General features: G+C 40.4%; 1 protein-coding gene across 5 annotated transcripts in view; it reads right to left on the bottom strand.

The window, feature by feature from the left end:
* The window catches only part of MTMR14 (myotubularin related protein 14), a 108889-nt gene extending 97755 nt beyond the window's left edge, over positions 1–11134 (bottom strand). For 2 of the 5 annotated variants that reach the window (XM_026717928.2, XM_087923462.1), the window contains exons 1-2: positions 10776–11134; positions 9025–9173 (exon numbers count right to left, since the gene is read on the bottom strand). In XM_026717928.2, the coding sequence (XP_026573713.2) occupies positions 9025–9173; positions 10776–11039 (413 nt within the window). In that variant the 5' untranslated portion in view covers positions 11040–11134. The remainder of the gene's footprint in view (positions 1–9024; positions 9174–10775) is intronic. The other 3 variants (XM_026717925.2, XM_087923463.1, XM_026717929.2) reach the window with 3 other exon arrangements.
* Positions 11135–17078: the final 5944 nt, after the last annotated feature.

Below are 17078 nucleotides of genomic sequence, written 5' to 3'. Positions count from 1 at the left end.
GAAATTAGCAGCTGTTCTTCTCTTCTACATTAAAATAAAAAAGCACAAGACCATATCTGAGTCTATCACTGCCACACAGTGGCACAGTATACATAGACGTTCACGTTTCCTAATGGATCAGCTTTTAAAGGATTTCTCTTTGCATGTTCAAAAGGGTGCATATCTAACTAGGAAAACTGGCATTTCTCTTCAAAATTATCAGTGATTCTTCAAAGTGAAAGCCCGACACAGAAACGAAACCAGAGGAAACCCACACAATAGCTCCGAAACAGCCAAAACCTTAGAATAAACAAGGATGTTATTAACTCTGGATAACACAGAGGGAAACCTGGACACCTGACAAACTCTCAATGAAATCAGATTTAAGACTGTGCAATAACTGTATGCTATATTCTAATCCAGGAGTCTCCAAACTTGGCAACTTGTGGATTTCAACTCCCAGAATTGCCCAGCCAGCATGACTAGCTGAGGAATTCTGAGAGTTGAAGTCCACAAATCTTAACGTTGCCAAGTTTGGAGACCCCAATCTGACTCTGGACTAAATTCAACTCAGAAATCAAAATTTCCCTTTTCCTCTGTCACCTTTTTTTGCTGTCTCCAAGATCTGCTCCTAAAGTACCTTCAATTCTCCCAAACACATACCTGGATGAGGGAACTTGATCCACCAACAGAGAATTTACCATCATCAGAATTTTGAATCCAACCCTTTGTCTTGAAATTGGCTTAAACAACTGGCTGAAATGAAAGTTTCCTTCTATTGACCACACAGAAGCAGACATTTGTGCAACTGTTAGAAAAGACCAACAAATTGATTGAGTGCTGCCCAGGGGTTATAATAAGAATGTACTCAATCATTTATTATTTAAGGGAAATAAATATTTTTATATTTTATTCAATTTATGGAATCAATTTATAGGGCCGCCCATTTTATCGATGTGACTCTGGGCAGTCAGCAATGCATTAAACTCACATTCAACCTTTTTCTATTTTAGATAAGATACTGAAGCAAAGTTCAGATTGACTATGTCAGCTTGCTGGATGATTAGTGTTTATATGCCACATGTTGCTATGATTTAGGTCAGTAATTTTGCCTTAGTCCAGCCTACCTCACAGGCTTGTTGTTGTGGGGGAGGAAAGTAGGAAAATGGAGCTCTAGGCCCCTGCCCTGAAGCTGCAGAAGAAAATTGGGATGTAAATTTAAAATCAAGCAAGCAAACAGAACAGTAGTCTGCAAAGAGAAATATACTAGTGAGGTAGCTATCTCCCATGTTTTTACATGTCAAGTTTGAAGCAAGCCCTTATCTTAAATAATGATTTGGACATAAGAGTATACTTAACTTCGAAACTATAAAGAAACAAAATGAACAGAAGGAGAAAAAGGCTGTTCTGTCCCAGGAAAAATGGTTTTCCTGGCATCATAGAACTTAAAAGAGACACAGCAACCCAATCTTCTCTGGATTACAATCCACTGCATCAGGAAGAACCATGAAGCAGGTGGCTGGATGGAAAGGCCTATCAGAAGGGCCAGAGAGAGGACCAGAAAGAATGGCAAGATATTCCTAAACTGGTGCCAGTCAACACCTGCTCACTTCAAACATATTTCACGTAGCTGGATCAAAAAATCCACCTAAATCTGCCCACTGCCCCATTCAGGCATTGAGGCTAGAAAAGAAGCAATTCCCCTTCCTGTGAAATGCTGAGCCAAGGGACATCAGGTGAAAAAGGGGAAATTTTCTCCCATTCAGAACAGCTGGCCTGTTTCCCATTTGGAAACCCAGGAGACCTGATGGTGCAGTAGTTAAAAGGCAGTATGGCAGGCAAACTCTGCCCACAGCCTGGAGTTCAATTCTGACAAGCTCAAGATTGATTCCGTCTTTCATGGTCAGTAAAATGAGGACCCAGATTGTTAGAGGCAATATGCAAATAATACTTACCTTGTAAACCACCCAGAAAGTGCTATAAAGCACTATGGGGCGGTATATAAGCCTAAAATGCTATTGTTATTTCTACTTGGTTTCTTGTGCACTTGTGTAACGTTGAATACATTGGCCAATATAGGGTACTGCCTTGTATGGTTTTCCCAGAAAGTTTGAAGAGAATCTTCAATGTGTACACTGTCAACAACAGTGTGTCTAGCACCGATGATTCACATTAGATCATGGTCAACCGGCCACCCATCTCTTGTCCTCTTTCTTATCTTTCATTCCATCCAGTCCTCTTACTCCATTGGTTTGCTATTGAAAACTGCTAGGGACAAATCAACTTTGAGATACTGTCTGGAAAAATTCTGGTTCTATTCTATGCAGTTGACATCCCTAAAATTTAAAATAGTTACATATTCCCTCAGAATGTAAAAACAAATAAGAAATAAAGGTGCCCTTGAATCCAGCGTGGCTCCCACTGATTGCATCCATGCAATTTCGTTGCCAGTTTTTATTGAAGTGGTTAGTCACAATCTTCTTTCTCTGCTATAAAATACACCTATAACAGTTGAGTATATAATGGCAGAGGAAGAAAAGTTCAACTTAAAAAAGACTAAGTATCTGCACTGCTAATCCTGGCAGAGGAAAATATTTTGTTCCTTTAAGGAAAAACCCTCTTCTTTAGCCCTCGACAGAGGTAGTTTGGTCTCTGGAATTGTTAAAAAAAATTGAAGTACATTCTAGAACAGGGTGGGAACCTGGGAGTTAAAATCCACACGCTTTAAAAAAGTATAGGAAACATTGTTCCAGTCCCTGGAGGCAGCCTCGCAATTCATTCCAGTGCCAAGCCATTAGGTTTACAAAAAGTTGCAACTTAGCACTCTAAATTACCCTTGGAAATGCACCAGCCATTCCTGGAGGGCCAATACTGTGACTTCAGAGAAATATTTGGCCAGTTCCTCTTTCACTTCTCTTGGGGCCATATACAAGTTTAGCTTCACAGAAAAGAACAAACAGCAATTGCGGAAGTGAGAAAATTTGGTAAGTTGTTGGGGTTTTTTATATAATGTTGCAGCTATTTCTACATGATTTAAAATTTCAAAAACTTGCCTCCTCTTTTGTGAAATATTGGATAGGCCCTAAGAAAAAGGATTACCATATGGTTTTTCTCCCCTCTTCATTGAGCAACATGGATATTAAAAAAAAAATTTTTTTTAAACTATATATTGTCTTGGGTGCCGTCATTGAAAAGCAGTATATGTATGTATAAATCAACGTCTGTTAGGTGACGTTCAACCTTCAACCCTGAAATATGTGTGCAGATCTAGTGTTTTCCTGCAAAAACTAACAAACATTTGAAAAAAATATTAGTCGTGGAGAGTTTCACAGAGCACAGCTGCAATTTTTCACCCTGCTGTGGTAAAAGAGGCAGACAAGGCACCTGCGAAGGCCTAGAGATGCTGGGAATACCAATCCTTTTGAATTTGCTGTTTCTAAAGACACAAAGAAGTCCATCATTTTTCAGCCTAGAGTGGCGTTTCTCAGCCTTGGCCATTTGAAGTTAAGTGGATCAACTCCAAGAATTCCTCCGCCAGCATTCTGACTGGGGAGTTCTGGGATTTGAAGTCCATACATCTTCAAGTTGCTAAGATTGAGAAATACTGGCCTCTCATGGACCGGTCCTCTAACACAGTTTGTTTTTACTTGTAAGAGACAACTCTGAAAAAGGGTGCATTTTTGCACTGCAAATTATTAGGAAAGAAGTGAAAAATGAACCTCATAGCGTTTAGAGTGCTGTGCGTTTTTCTAGCCACTGTACGGCAAATATTATATTAAGGCCTTTCTGAGAAAAATCACATTGACAGCTTCGTTTTTTGTTAAAGTAAGGTAGAATATGATAGAGGTGTTAAAGACAAGAATAAATTTTCCCTCTTTCCTCAAAATACTAGATGTAGGATTCATCTGATGAGATTAGGTAGAGGTTTGGGACAGAAAGAAAGTGGTTTACTGACGGAAGACGGTATTTGTAGCTCAGGGCTAAACTTTGGGGTCCTTGGTGCCCTCTGAGCTTGGTGGTGTTCTTGAAGACGTTTTGTTACCAAATTAGATAACATTAGCACTTGTGACATCAGTGCACTAATGTTGGTAAGGAAACACCTGCAAGAAAACCACCAAGCTCAGGGATCGTTAAGAATTCCATAGAAAAGTGTTTCTGTGCAGGTGCACCGTCCCACTCTGGAATTTACTGCCACAAGATATGGTTATTGTTTTGGATGGTTTTCAAAGAGAATAGAGGTTTTGCATTTATTTATCTCTCAAGACCTTTTGTTACGATAGTTCTACAGTTTTTCTAGCGTTGGAAGTAATATGCCTCCTGATCCTAGTTGCTTGGAGACATGAACTGAAGTGACTTCTGACTTGCTTGTAAGTTTCTGGTTGGCCACAGAAGAGAATTCTAAACTAGACTGAACTTTGAGGTGATCCAAAGTTATTCTTAGGGTTTTATGATTTAATGGCAACTTCATTAAGCTTCTCAAGTCCATTTTAAAAGCCTCTATAAGCCATGACATTGCTATGATGATCCAAGCCTTCGATGATGAAAGACACATAAATTATAGTATTACAATATTAAAAAGCATGAGCGTAGAGCAAGCATTGCCAGCTAAGTTTGAATATCCCTGAGAATAGTCTATGGCTCTGTACAGTTCATATATCCATCCAACCAGCAGTAAAGTTATGTGATAAAAGTCATGTCATATGGACACACAACTGCTCCATTGCCAGCCTCTGCAAAGGGTTGGGGAGGGGGAAGGGTGACAATTTAAAAGCACAGAAGAAAATGATTAAGCTTGCTCTCTCAACCTATAACCCTGTGTTCAATTAATATATCAAGATGGTTAATAGTCCTAGCTCAGCTGTCGTGAGAGAATTACCAGAATTCTGAAGCCAACATACTAAAAATCAAGGCAGAGAACAACCTCCTCCAACCTGGTGAAGTGCAGGTATGCTGGATTACAACTTCTATCATTTCCAGGAGCCCAGCCATTACTGATAGATAACCTTTATTGTATTTTTTACTATGGGCACACTGGAACACATTAAAAATGAAATTCTGTTGCCTGCTCTCAAAAGTGTACACATGCAATACATAACACACATATACACATTATATGTGTGTATGTGTGTGTGTGTGTTTTCTTAAGTTTTCGTGGGTACTTACATGTATGGTATTCAGCTTTGTTCAGGTATTTTCCCACATCATTATAGTTGTGCTTTTAAAGCTGTAGCAATGCTTCAGCAGAATCTCATCTGCCATCATCAGGCTTCTGTATTGTGTTTGTCTGTGAGTCAGACTTTAAACAACTGTAAAAGCCTGACTCACAGACGAACACAATACAGAAGCCTGATGGTGGCAGAAGAGATTCTGCCGAAACGTTGCTACAACTTTAAAAGCACAACTATAATGATGTGGGAAAATACCCGAACAAAGCTGAATACCACACATACATACATACATACACACATACATGTCTAGGTGTGTTCGGGTCTTTTCCCATGTAGGATTAAGAGTACCTTGGCCACGTTTCGGCAAGGTCCCACTCGCCATCCTCAGGCTAGTGCTTTCAGCTTTGTGCTAGTGCACGCGCGCACACACACACACACACACACACACACACACTATTAATTTTGAATATGAAGTGGAAAAAGATAACTTGGAAGATCACAAGGTTGATGCTATATAGGACTGCCAATGATCTTTCCTGCCGCCTGCACCACTCTCTGCACCGCCTTCCTGTCTGAAGCAGTAATGCTTCCAAACCAGACAGTAATGCAATAGGACAGGATGCTCTCAAATCATCCCTCGATAGAAAGTGGTCAGGACAGGAGAAGGAAGATGTATTTTTCTTATGTGACACAGAAAATGCAGGTGCTCTGTGTCCACTTCATTAGTGTCTCACTGTTAAGTGACCAAGCATGATGGATGGTGCTTCAGAAAACAGCAATATTCTGATGTCTTATACGATCTCCTATGTCCTGTTCAGGCATTTATCAGCCAGATGTCATCTCAGCTGGGACAATCCAATTCTCTTATTCAGATACATGCAAATAGAATGGGATGCAGCATAGTGTGAGACAATACTATATTTCACAGAATCCTAGGGCTGGAAAGGACCTTGAAGATCTTCTAGTCCAACCTCCCACCCAAGGCAGGAGTTCTTTATACTTTCCCAGAAAAATAGTTGCCCAATCTTTTCTTGAAGACCTTTAGTGATGTAGCCCCTACAACTCAAGGAAGCAAGCTGTTCGATTGTTCTCTCTGTCAGGAAATTCCTCATTTCCAATTGTTCAAATAAACAAACAAATAAAGGAACAAGGAAGGAACAAGGAAGGATAATCATGGACTTTAATTGGCACAGTGGGTTACAGCAACAGGTAGGGCACAATTGGGACTGCAAGTTACGTTAGTAAGTGGTGTGGTTGTTGAGTTCTCACTTTAAGGAAAATATAGCTGTTGTTTCCAAGTGGTACAGACATGGGAGACCACATTATCAACGGGTCCACTATGCAAGGTTTTTTAAAATATTAATTTAGGTAACGTCTGAATATGAAATCCTTCCCTCATTCTTGCCTTTAGCCAGAAATATCTGCAGTGTGCATATGTATGTATGTACAGTATATGAGAGGGGGAGGGAGGGAGGGAGGGAGGGAGGGAGATGGTTTCAAGGAAGGCAGAATGAGGAAAGCAACATTGCACTGTTGTAAAACAAGCCCCGCTCCCTTTTAATATATCATTAAATTGTGTTTGTGTGTGTGCGTGTGTGTGTGTGTGTGTGAAAAGGAAGGAGCTTATGACAAAGTGCTGATTTTGTCACTTTGGCAAAAGCAATAATTCACATTATTCAAAAAAAACAAAATAAAAAAAAAAGCCCCCTAAACTAATAACAAAAAAAGACCCCCCCCAAAAAAAAAAAAAATAAAAAAAAAAAAAAAAACCCCAACCCAACCTTTTTGGCTTATAAAGTTTATGGTAACCCACACTTCTATCTGCAAAGCAGAGCTAATCTAAACAGGCAGTCCTCAACTTATGACCATAATGGAGCCTGCCCATCACAAGCATAAGTCGTGACATTCATGAAGCAGGTCACTATATAACCGGGCCCGTTATTATAACTTTTTTGGCTTCAGTTGTTAAGCAATCGTCATGGTCGTTAAGTGAAACCACTGCTCACTATGGGTTTTTTTTGTCCCAAAGGTGCATTGTGCCCTGGGAATTCATGGCAAGAAAAAGACTGATCTTGCTAGGTATAAAGCAGAATCAAAGCAGGAGATCCAGTGATCTTTGAACATCATTAACCTACCCTCATTTAAACGTTCTCAAATTTTAATGATTGGAAGGCTGAGTAGGTTGCCAATTAAAAAAAATCATTGAAATCTGGAAGGATAAAAGTCATGGTATATAGAAAACAAACAAACATCAAATGCAGGAATGTTTCACCCAAACAAAGCCATCTTACTTATTTTTAGTTTCTATATCAAATGTTGAAACCACCCATCGCACACAGAAAGCAACCTAACAGTTTTAAGGTTACACATAAGGTTATGCCTAAAATTGTTCGATCTCAAAAAAAAAAGTGTTCGGAATTTCCTTTAATCAGATTCAATCTTGTTTTGTCCTTTGGAGGTCTGTTGACTACTTAAACCCCCAGGTGCCATGCTGTCCGCAGCCTCGTGTGTGCAGCATTTCTCAACCTCAGTTGTTGAGAACTGGCACTACACAACGTCCCCTGACCCCTGTCCACTTACATCATCACAGAATGCACAATTATATTAACAATTCCAGCATGGAACCTCAATTCTCTAGTAGCCAAGGTTAGGAATGTTCATAAGTACAGAAATTAATTACACAAAGAAAAGCAAGTATGCATAAAGCTGACAGTTTCAGAGTAGAGTGAAGTTATCAGAAAGGAGAGCTGGGTGGAATAGAATCAGGCCTACTCTTTCTAGCCCTCAACTCTGGACATAAATCATCTAACAGATTTTCTACATAGCTGTCGCTGTCATATGAAATGTCATGCACTTTATGACTTGTGACCTATGCATGGAACAGCAATAAAACAGAAGTCCCATACTCACCATGACACTTCAGTACCCGCTATTGAGTTTCAAGAGATTTTCAAAATAACATCGTACACAACTTGAATGTAATCAGCCACACAAAAACTTTTTGATTAAATAAAATGCATTCTGTTTTAGTGTGTAAAAGTTTGCATGAACAGTTTGCTAGTAAGATTTATGGTCTATTTGTATGGGATTGTCCAATTCTTTCTGATATAGCCCAGCATTTACACACATTCCCTGGTATTTCTGACAAGATACAATACAAAGCATTTTTATTTCGTATGATTCAAGATTGGCAGTTTCCAACAGGAAAGCGGTATTACTATGTAGGATTTTAGGTATGTACAAAGTGACTCTTCAAGAGAGCCACAATATTAACTCTGTTTAGCTGATTAATAAAAATTAGTCCAACTAAGATCAGGATTGGTTCTGGTACACCACCCTCTTTATCAGTGCTGTCTGAACATTCTCAGTTTATTCTGCTATCCAAGTGAACTATTTAGTCACCAAATCAAAGGGATTCTAATCACAGGAAGAAGTACAATAGCTATGCAGAAAATTTCCTCAGAAGTTCCTTACGATTTATATGGACTGTTTCCTAGTATGATTTGATTGATTATGGTACCCTATGACTATTATTAAGTGTTGTACCTTATGATTCTTGACTCTTGACGAATGTATCTTTTCTTTTATGTATACAGAGAGCATTTGCACCAAGACAAATTCCTTGTGTATCCAATCACACTTGGCCAATTAAAGAATTCTAATTCTAAGTTGGTGAAGCTGAGTCAAGGGAAGCACCCTCATAATATACTAACAGCACAAAATAATCTTGATCACAGTCAATCAATACAACTCTTAACACTGTTCAGATTTATGTCCACGAATTTATTTCTACTTGGTGATTGGCAAATACATTTTCCACAAAGATATTTGATTTAGATATTAAATACAGAGTCTTCCCAGGACATTCACAACTTACGTGTGTCTTTCTCGGTCACTGCTTTCATATTCCAAAATGACCATCAGACGTGGGTAATGACTGCAGATTTCACCATTCACATTGTGGATCAGGCTGTAGCAATAATCCTTACTGAACAATTCAAGGCAGCATTTTTCAATGTGCTCTACCTGTATGGGTAAGAAGCAGTTATTACAAATGTAACGTCGCACACCTCACAAAAGTATTATACATTCAAGGACAATAGCCTTAACTTTAGAAGCTTAATACCACCCCCTCAAAAAAAAAAAAAGAAGTAACACTGATACTTAATATAATTTAAAATACAAAAAATTCAAGCAAGAAATATTCTAAGCAGTTAGTATTTATTGCATGGATTTGCAAGGTAGCAGCCATATTTGTTCATGGAGTAGCATTCATTTGAAATGCTTATCATTCAAAAGACTAAACTTTATTGGTAAGCTTGGCAAGGAAACTTTTAAATAGAAATGGTCATTATGCAAAAACTAGAATAATTTTCCTAGAAATATCAGGGTTCATGAGATGAAGCTGGAATCTGTACAGAGTTAGGATGTCTGTACTGAACAGTTTCTACCAAATTAGGGAACAAAGTCCGTGTTACTTCGTACAACACAAAATTTCCCACCCAGCTGCTTTTTAGTTCTCTAATTTTTTTCAGGAAGCATCAAAAAAGAAACATAAATTTCATGCAAAAACTCCTTTAAAAAAAAGAACATCAAAAGAGAGCAACTTTCTGCAGTTGGTCCTCACCTTACAACAGTTCATTTAGTGACTTTTCAAAGTTACAATGGCACTGAAAAAGCTGACTTATGACCATTTTTCACACTTAAGACCATTGCAAGCATCCCCACATCACATAATCAAAATTCAGATGCTTGTCAATTGGCATGTATATATGACGGTTGCAGTGTCCCAGGGTCATGCAATCACCTTTTGCAATCTTCTGTCAAGCAAAGCCAACAGGGAAGCCAGATTCACTTAATGGATATAGAATTCTTTATTGGCCAAGTGTGATTGGACTCACAAGGAATTTGTCTTGGTACAAATGCTCTCAGTATACATAAAAGATACACTCATCAATAATCATAAGGTACAACACTTAATAATAGTCATAGGATACAATAAACAATCAACTCATACTAGGAAACAATCAATAAAAATGTTAGGATACAAGCAACAAAGTTACAAGTGGGAGGGGATGAGTGGGTGATAAGGAGTGATGAGAAGATTAATAGTAATGCAACCGTGTTACTAACTTAACTGCAAGGATTCATTTAAACAATTGTCACAAGAAAAATCTTTAATGAGGCAAAATTCACTTAATGTTTCACTTAGCACCATAAATGTTGGGCTCAGTTATGGTTGTAATTCCAGGTCTACCTGTATCGGAAACATGCAAGTGATAAAAAAAATGGCAACAAAGCACCACTTCTTTAATAGGTATGCACAGTGCTGACCCCGTCCAGGGTAGGCATCACAGTGTGCAAACCATGCTTAAATGTTCAATTTTAAAACGGTGGATATATATTTCTTTGTCCTGAAGACTGTGTCACAGCTCCAGGTTTCCTGCTGCAGGAAAGCAGCACGCCCGTCTCCAGTAGAGCCATTAAAAGTCCCGCGCAAGAGGCTTCCCAGGTGGGTCTGCCTGCAGGCGTGGGGTCACCCGGAGCCTCCTCCATCTTAAAAGAGGCCAATGCATGGCCATGCTGGGAAGGCGGGTGCCATGCAGCAAGTCCCATGAAAGCCCTCACCTTATTATTGCCGCTGCTTCCAGCGCTGCCTCCAGCTGCTCCTCCGCTTTCCCGGGCCCGGTATTGCGCCCTGGAAAACTCCAGCAGCAGCTCGCCCAAGGCTCGCTCTCCGGAGCCAGCGGCCTGCAGACAGGCGGAGCCGCTCCGGGCACTTGCCATCCGCACCCACCCCCCACTCACGGGCTCAAGCCCCGGGCTCTCTTCCCCAGCGCCTTCGCCATCCCCAAGCTCCTTCCGCTTCCGGAAAGGCGATGGTGACGTCATTGGAAGGCGACGGAATCTCCCCCCTCTTCCCCGCGAGCCCGCCAGGAGGGGGACTCGAAAGAGGCCTGCCGGAGTCTTTCAGATGATTGTGGGGGTGCTTGATCTCTGGTGGGCGTGGGTGGATGTTTGGAAACGTGAGGGTGGTGGGTGAGCCTGGGACTGTGTTGTAGCAGAACCTAAGACTTTCTTGCTGGGCCGGGGAATTCTGGGATATCCACACATTTTAAAGCAGGGGTGTCCAACCTTGGCAACTTTAAGACTTGTGGACTTCAACTCCCAGAATTCCTCAGCCTTTGCTGGCTGAGGAATTCTGGGAGTTGAAGTCCACAAGTCTTAAAGTTGCCAAGGTTGGACACCCCTGTTTTAAAGCCTCCAAAGTTGTGGAGCACTGATGCCATGGTCCAGCTAGCATATACATCATTTTAACCTGAAAAATTATTTTTTTTAAAAAACATGTTTTTATAGAATACAAAAGCAAATAGTAGGGCACGGAAGGGAAAAAGCAAAAGCATTGATTTCCAACTGTCCCTGTTGCAGTAGAATAAAGCATTACCATCGAACCTCATTTCTTTTACTTTTCTGTAGTAGTAAAAAACTAGCCATTTCTATTTAAAAAAAAAAACAATCAGTGAAACTCAACATCAAAGTTTTGGTTTTTTTTCCCCACCACAAGCACAAGGTCCAGAAACGGTCTCAATGTAGAAACAAAAGTACTTCTATCCAATGGAACAGCTTGCATTTAGAAGTTACGGGAGCTTCATCACTGGAAGCTTTCAAGAAAGAGACTGGAGTGTCATCTGTCAGAAATGGTGTAGGGTCCCCTACTTGGGTGGGTGGGGTTAGACTAGACAACTTACAAGGTCCCTTCCAATTGATATTTTCTTTGATTACAACAGTCAATTTAGCCAGCTCCATCAGCTTCTGTGGCCATTTGTCCATGGTGGGACTTGAAATGTCCTTCCGTTTTTGTTCATACAATAGGTCTTGCTGCAGTCAACATATATAAAATCAAAGTTCCATATTTTTTTCCAAAAAAATTAAGCCCAAACGGAAAGTCTCTGGAAGAGTTTCTATCATGACTTGATGCCTAATCTTAGTTGCCCCATTGTAGCTTAATCTAACACGGTTTGTTATCCTCCCAGCCAGAGAGAAGTCAAATAGAGGACTTTTTAAAAAGAGAGATGCAAGGAAATTGGATGCAGGTTATTTTAATGCAGGGAGCGGAAAGCTATAACTCTTGAGATGTCACTGTCCTAACATCTCTCTTAACAGGTTCACAGTCAGTGTGACCAGTGATGCAAAATACGGAGAGGTGAAATTCAGCAATGTGTGGAAGGTCATACATAGATGGCTCTGCATTCTTCAGAGCCATTTCTTCATCTGTTACTGTTACTTCATTCTGTTACTTCAGTTGCTGACTACGATAGCAGAGGTATCCGATTCCAAGGCTGTTTGATAATGCATATGTAGCAGATTACAGCAGAATAACGGTGTTATATTAATGGAGAGGAATGATTGGAAGATAAGCTTGGCTTGCTTTGCTATTGCTAACTTTGTGGGTGTGCCTTCAAGACACTTTTAACTCCTTATCAACTGCCTGCCCTGTAGTTTTCCTGGCAACATTTGCCATTGTCTCCTTCCTTGAGCTGAGAGAGAGGTACTGATCCACATCACCTAGCTGGCATTGCGGGTAAGGTGAGATTTAGAACTCACTATCTCCTGAGTTTTTAGCCTGGTGCTTTAACTACTACTAGACCAAACTGGCTCTACCTGCAAACTAGCTAGAAAAAACCTTGATGAATATTCTATTTGGCCTGCTTGCATTGCAACCACTAGATGGTGCCCAAGCACTGCTAGGTGCCAGCTAGGTGAGGTGTCTTTCCATTCCTTGAATGTGAACAGCCCTCTAGTCTCTGCTACCCTTCCACAGGAGAGCTGATACATATATATAGATATATAGATATATAACCAGTAATGCCAGGGTACTGCTGTTAATTGTCTAGATTCTTGGTTTACCATCCAGAAAGCATCATTTGCAAGGACTCATGGAATGACCTACTTCAAGTGATCTGAGCACTTGTGATCTAAATGCTAAATGGTAATGATCTAAAGCTGCATTGCAAATTGAAAAATGTTACGTCCTCTCATTATCTGCACTCTGTGAGATATGAAAGAGGCACTCTCAGCATGCCCATATCATAGATCATACTCAGTGACCTGAATAACGCCGTGATACTCTGCAGCTGAAAATGAATGTGTAAAAATACAATTGCCAAGAAAATGATAGTGTGTCATATGAGTTTTAGTGGCCTGGCTTGGCTGCTGTGGTGCCGCCATGAGTCAGTAGGAAAAAAAAAGAGACAAGAAGCTCAGGTGTAGTCTTGGAGGAGTGCTAACCAGGTCAATCATGGGACAGAGGCAGGCAGCATTTCTTCTCTTTTTTTAAATACATTTTTTATTTTTTATTTCTATAAACACATCATTATGTGAACAGTGTGGTTCCAAGTTGTTACATTTTAAAACAAACATGACAATAGTTGCATATTGGTACTATTAACTTTCTTATCTAGTTTGGTATTAATGCATATTATCAATAACATTTCCATATGTTATTTTATATCAATTTCTATATTCTTAACATTATGTCCTTTATTATAGATATTACATTAATAGTCCTATTTGCAGTGTTTAACAAATTATAATATAATTCAAATAAACATTCATACATTCATACTGGTTTATATTATCCATTATTTACCCCACTTTTTAGTTTTTAGTTCTGCCACCTTTATGTTTTAAAAACAAAGTCCCTTTCTAATCTCATTATAATGCACACATCATAATTTCCATCCTATTTTCATTTAACAAATTGTACAATTCTAATAATAATATAATCACTTTTATCTGTGGAATCTGATCAAAGAAAAATAATATAGTATATGATAAGAAGGCAGCATTTCTATTGGTCAGGCCTTGTATATAGGTGTTTGTGGGGTCGGAACTGTGACTTAGTTGCTATGGGAGACGGTCATGGGTTGGCCTGTGAAGGAGAAAGAGCTGTTGCCATTGTTGGAAGAAATATCCTTCTGGGTTCAGTTCCAAGTGGGGAAAAAGACACTGGAATCATTGAAGTTGCTTGGAAAGAAGGTTTATTGATGAACAGGATAGGTTCCTGGGCAAAAAAAGAGAAGAGATGTTGAGAGTCCCTGAGTTTTATACTCTCTCTGGCTTTGAACTTCCTGGGGCACAGGAAGAGTATCCTGACCAAAAGTACACATATAGACTGGGTGAAACCAGGCTCAATAGCAGTAACTGTGAGAGGGATCTTGGAGTCTTAGTGGACAACCAGCTAAATAGGAGCCAGCAGTGTGCAGCAGCCGCAGCCAAAAAAGCTAATGCAATCCTAAGTTGCATTAACAGAGGGACACAATCGAGATCAAGGGAAGTACTAATACCACTCTATAAAGCCTTAGTAAGATCACACCTAGAGTACTGCATCCAGTTTTGGTCACCACATTATAAAAAAGATGTTGAGACTCTAGAAAAAGTACAGAGAAGAGCAACCAGGATGATTAGGGGACTGGAGACTAAAACATATGAAGAACAGTTGCAGGAACTGGGCATGACTAGTCTAATGAAGAGAGGGACCAGGGGAGACATGATAGCAGTCTTCCAATATTTGAGGGGCTGCCACAGAGACAAAGGGGTCAAGCTATTTTCTAAAGTGCCTGTAGGCCAGACAAAGAATAATGGATGGAAACTAAACAAGGAGAGATTTAACCTGGAAACAAGGAGAAACTTTCTGACAGAACGATCAATCAATGGAACAGCTTGCCCTCGGAAATTGTGCGGGTGCCATCAGTTGAGACTTTCAAGAAGAGATTGGACTCCCATCTGTCAGAAATGGTGTAGGATCTCCCACTTGGGCGGGGGGGGGTTGGACTAGATGACCTACAAGGTCCCTTCCAACTCTGATTATCTGTTATCTGATTGGTTGCTATCAGAGGTCATAGCTTGCTTTGTAAGTTGTGTGCTAAGTTTGGTTGAAACTTGGTGGGTGATGCAATGAAGGGCAATTCTGTGGTTCTTCCTGAAGGAGGTAGATCTTTGTTACGTAGAATAGACTGGTCCAGGCCCATTAACAAAAGCTAGGGGCGGGGGGGCTGAGTTTCTGCCTCTCTGAGTTTCTACTTCTCTTTTAGGGGAAATATTCTGTCTTTTTAAAAGTATTTCCTAAAATATTTAATTTTCCTAGGTAAGGGATGGGCTTTAACTTCCAACACCACATTTTAGCAAATGTAGAACATAGCTCTAGTGACTCTGTTAGATGTTTTGGCTCGAGAGAAACATCCTAGTCAGTGTGTGTGTGTGTGTGTGTGTGTGCGTGCAGTTGCAATTTCCTGGCCCTGGAAGGGTAACGAGGATGAAGAAATGGACCAGACTGAGGCTTCTCCTTGGCAAAAGAGAAATAAAATCTCAGGCAGAAGGATGAACCACACCTGAATCCGGAGCGGGGAGACAGCTGGTTGCAGGCTGAGGCTTGGAATCTTTGGGGAAGCCCCAGACCAGGAATGGCTGGGCAGAAAACCCAGAGGAAGGTGCGTCATGCAGTCACGATGCAGAGGGTTGACTGACGAGATCCAGGAAGACAAGACAGGCTCAGCATGCTCTGCAGTAACACAGCCAATTCCCTTTCTATCTCTCTTGGCGAAAAGCTGAAAGGAGGTTGCGGGGAGATGGTAGTTTAGCAACAGAGGGGTTGTTATTTGTGAATAGCCCTGAGAAAGAGGCTCGGAGAAAGTGACGTCTTTGTACATAGAAGCTCCTACTTGTAAATAAGTTGTATGTAGTAAAATAAAGCCTCCGCTGCCTCTGTCATGTTGCAGTGTCCTTCTTCATGACAAAAACACACCTAGCTGCCAAAGAACCCAGAGCCACATATTGTGCAGTACATACTTTTTCTGTTCATGACCGAGGCTCCAATCCCATTTTTCCTGCTTCAAGGAAAGGAGACTGAGGCACAGGAGAGCTCTTTGGCTTATATTCTAGCATTTTCCAGCAGCTTCCAGATTCGTCTTTTCTTACCTATCTTGTTTACCACTCTAGGGATGACTGGCAGTGAGAAGGTGAATTCCCTGGGATCCGTAGCTCAAGCATTGTTTGAGAATCGGTTGCAGGCTCTGTAGCATTGTTATCTCCATTCTCAATATGTTGGGGATGAGCTAAGTCTGTCGCCAGCATGTCTTTATTAGAAGTATTCTTTCATATGAGAATTGTACATACAGCTTCTCAGCCTAAATAGCACTACAGCACTACTATAGCAACAAAAAGCTAGGATATTTCTCCACATTGGGTCCTGCTAGAGCTAACCACAAATGTTCAGGGGCAGCCCTCTTATTTAAAGTCTGTATTTGCAAGGAGGATTTTTCCATCTAACTAACATAACAATAGGATCCTTTGGAATGCATTAAATCTTTCCTAATGCAATAGCAACAGCATTTAGACTTATATATTGCTTCACAATTCTTTTACAGCCCTCTCTAAGCAGTTTACAGAGTCAGCCTATTGCCCCCAGCAATCTGGGTCCTCATTTTACCCACCTCGGAAGGATGGAAGGCTGAGTCAACCTTAAGGTGGGGTGAGATTTGAACTTCCCAATTGCAGGCAGCCGGCAAGCAGCCAAAGTAGCCTGCAATACTGCACTCTAACCACTGCGCCACCGCGGCTTGGTGGCACAAAGAACACATCACGTTTTTTAAAGTCTCCAACAATTAGACCATGACTTGATTACATTAAGCCATGGTTTGTTAGTTGGTGGGGTTCACACATTGCAATGCCATCAACTTTAATTTAAAAAATTAGGTAATTGGTTTACCGTGGTTAGCTTCAGACTAAACGGGAAAAAAAAAACCTTACATGGTTTCCAGTCTCTTTTCATTTGTTTGAATGCAGGCTCATTGCATAATCAAAAGTAATCACAGGATCCATAACCTACAAGATGGCATGCAAGATCCCACTCTCAACAGCGTCTTCTACATG

Source organism: Pseudonaja textilis, chromosome 2 (genome assembly GCF_049901715.1).
Source record: "Pseudonaja textilis isolate UNSWEBS1 chromosome 2, rPseTex1.2, whole genome shotgun sequence".
In the NCBI taxonomy this organism is placed as follows: domain Eukaryota; kingdom Metazoa; phylum Chordata; class Lepidosauria; order Squamata; family Elapidae; genus Pseudonaja; species Pseudonaja textilis.
This window is presented reverse-complemented; position numbering and strand designations above follow the sequence as displayed.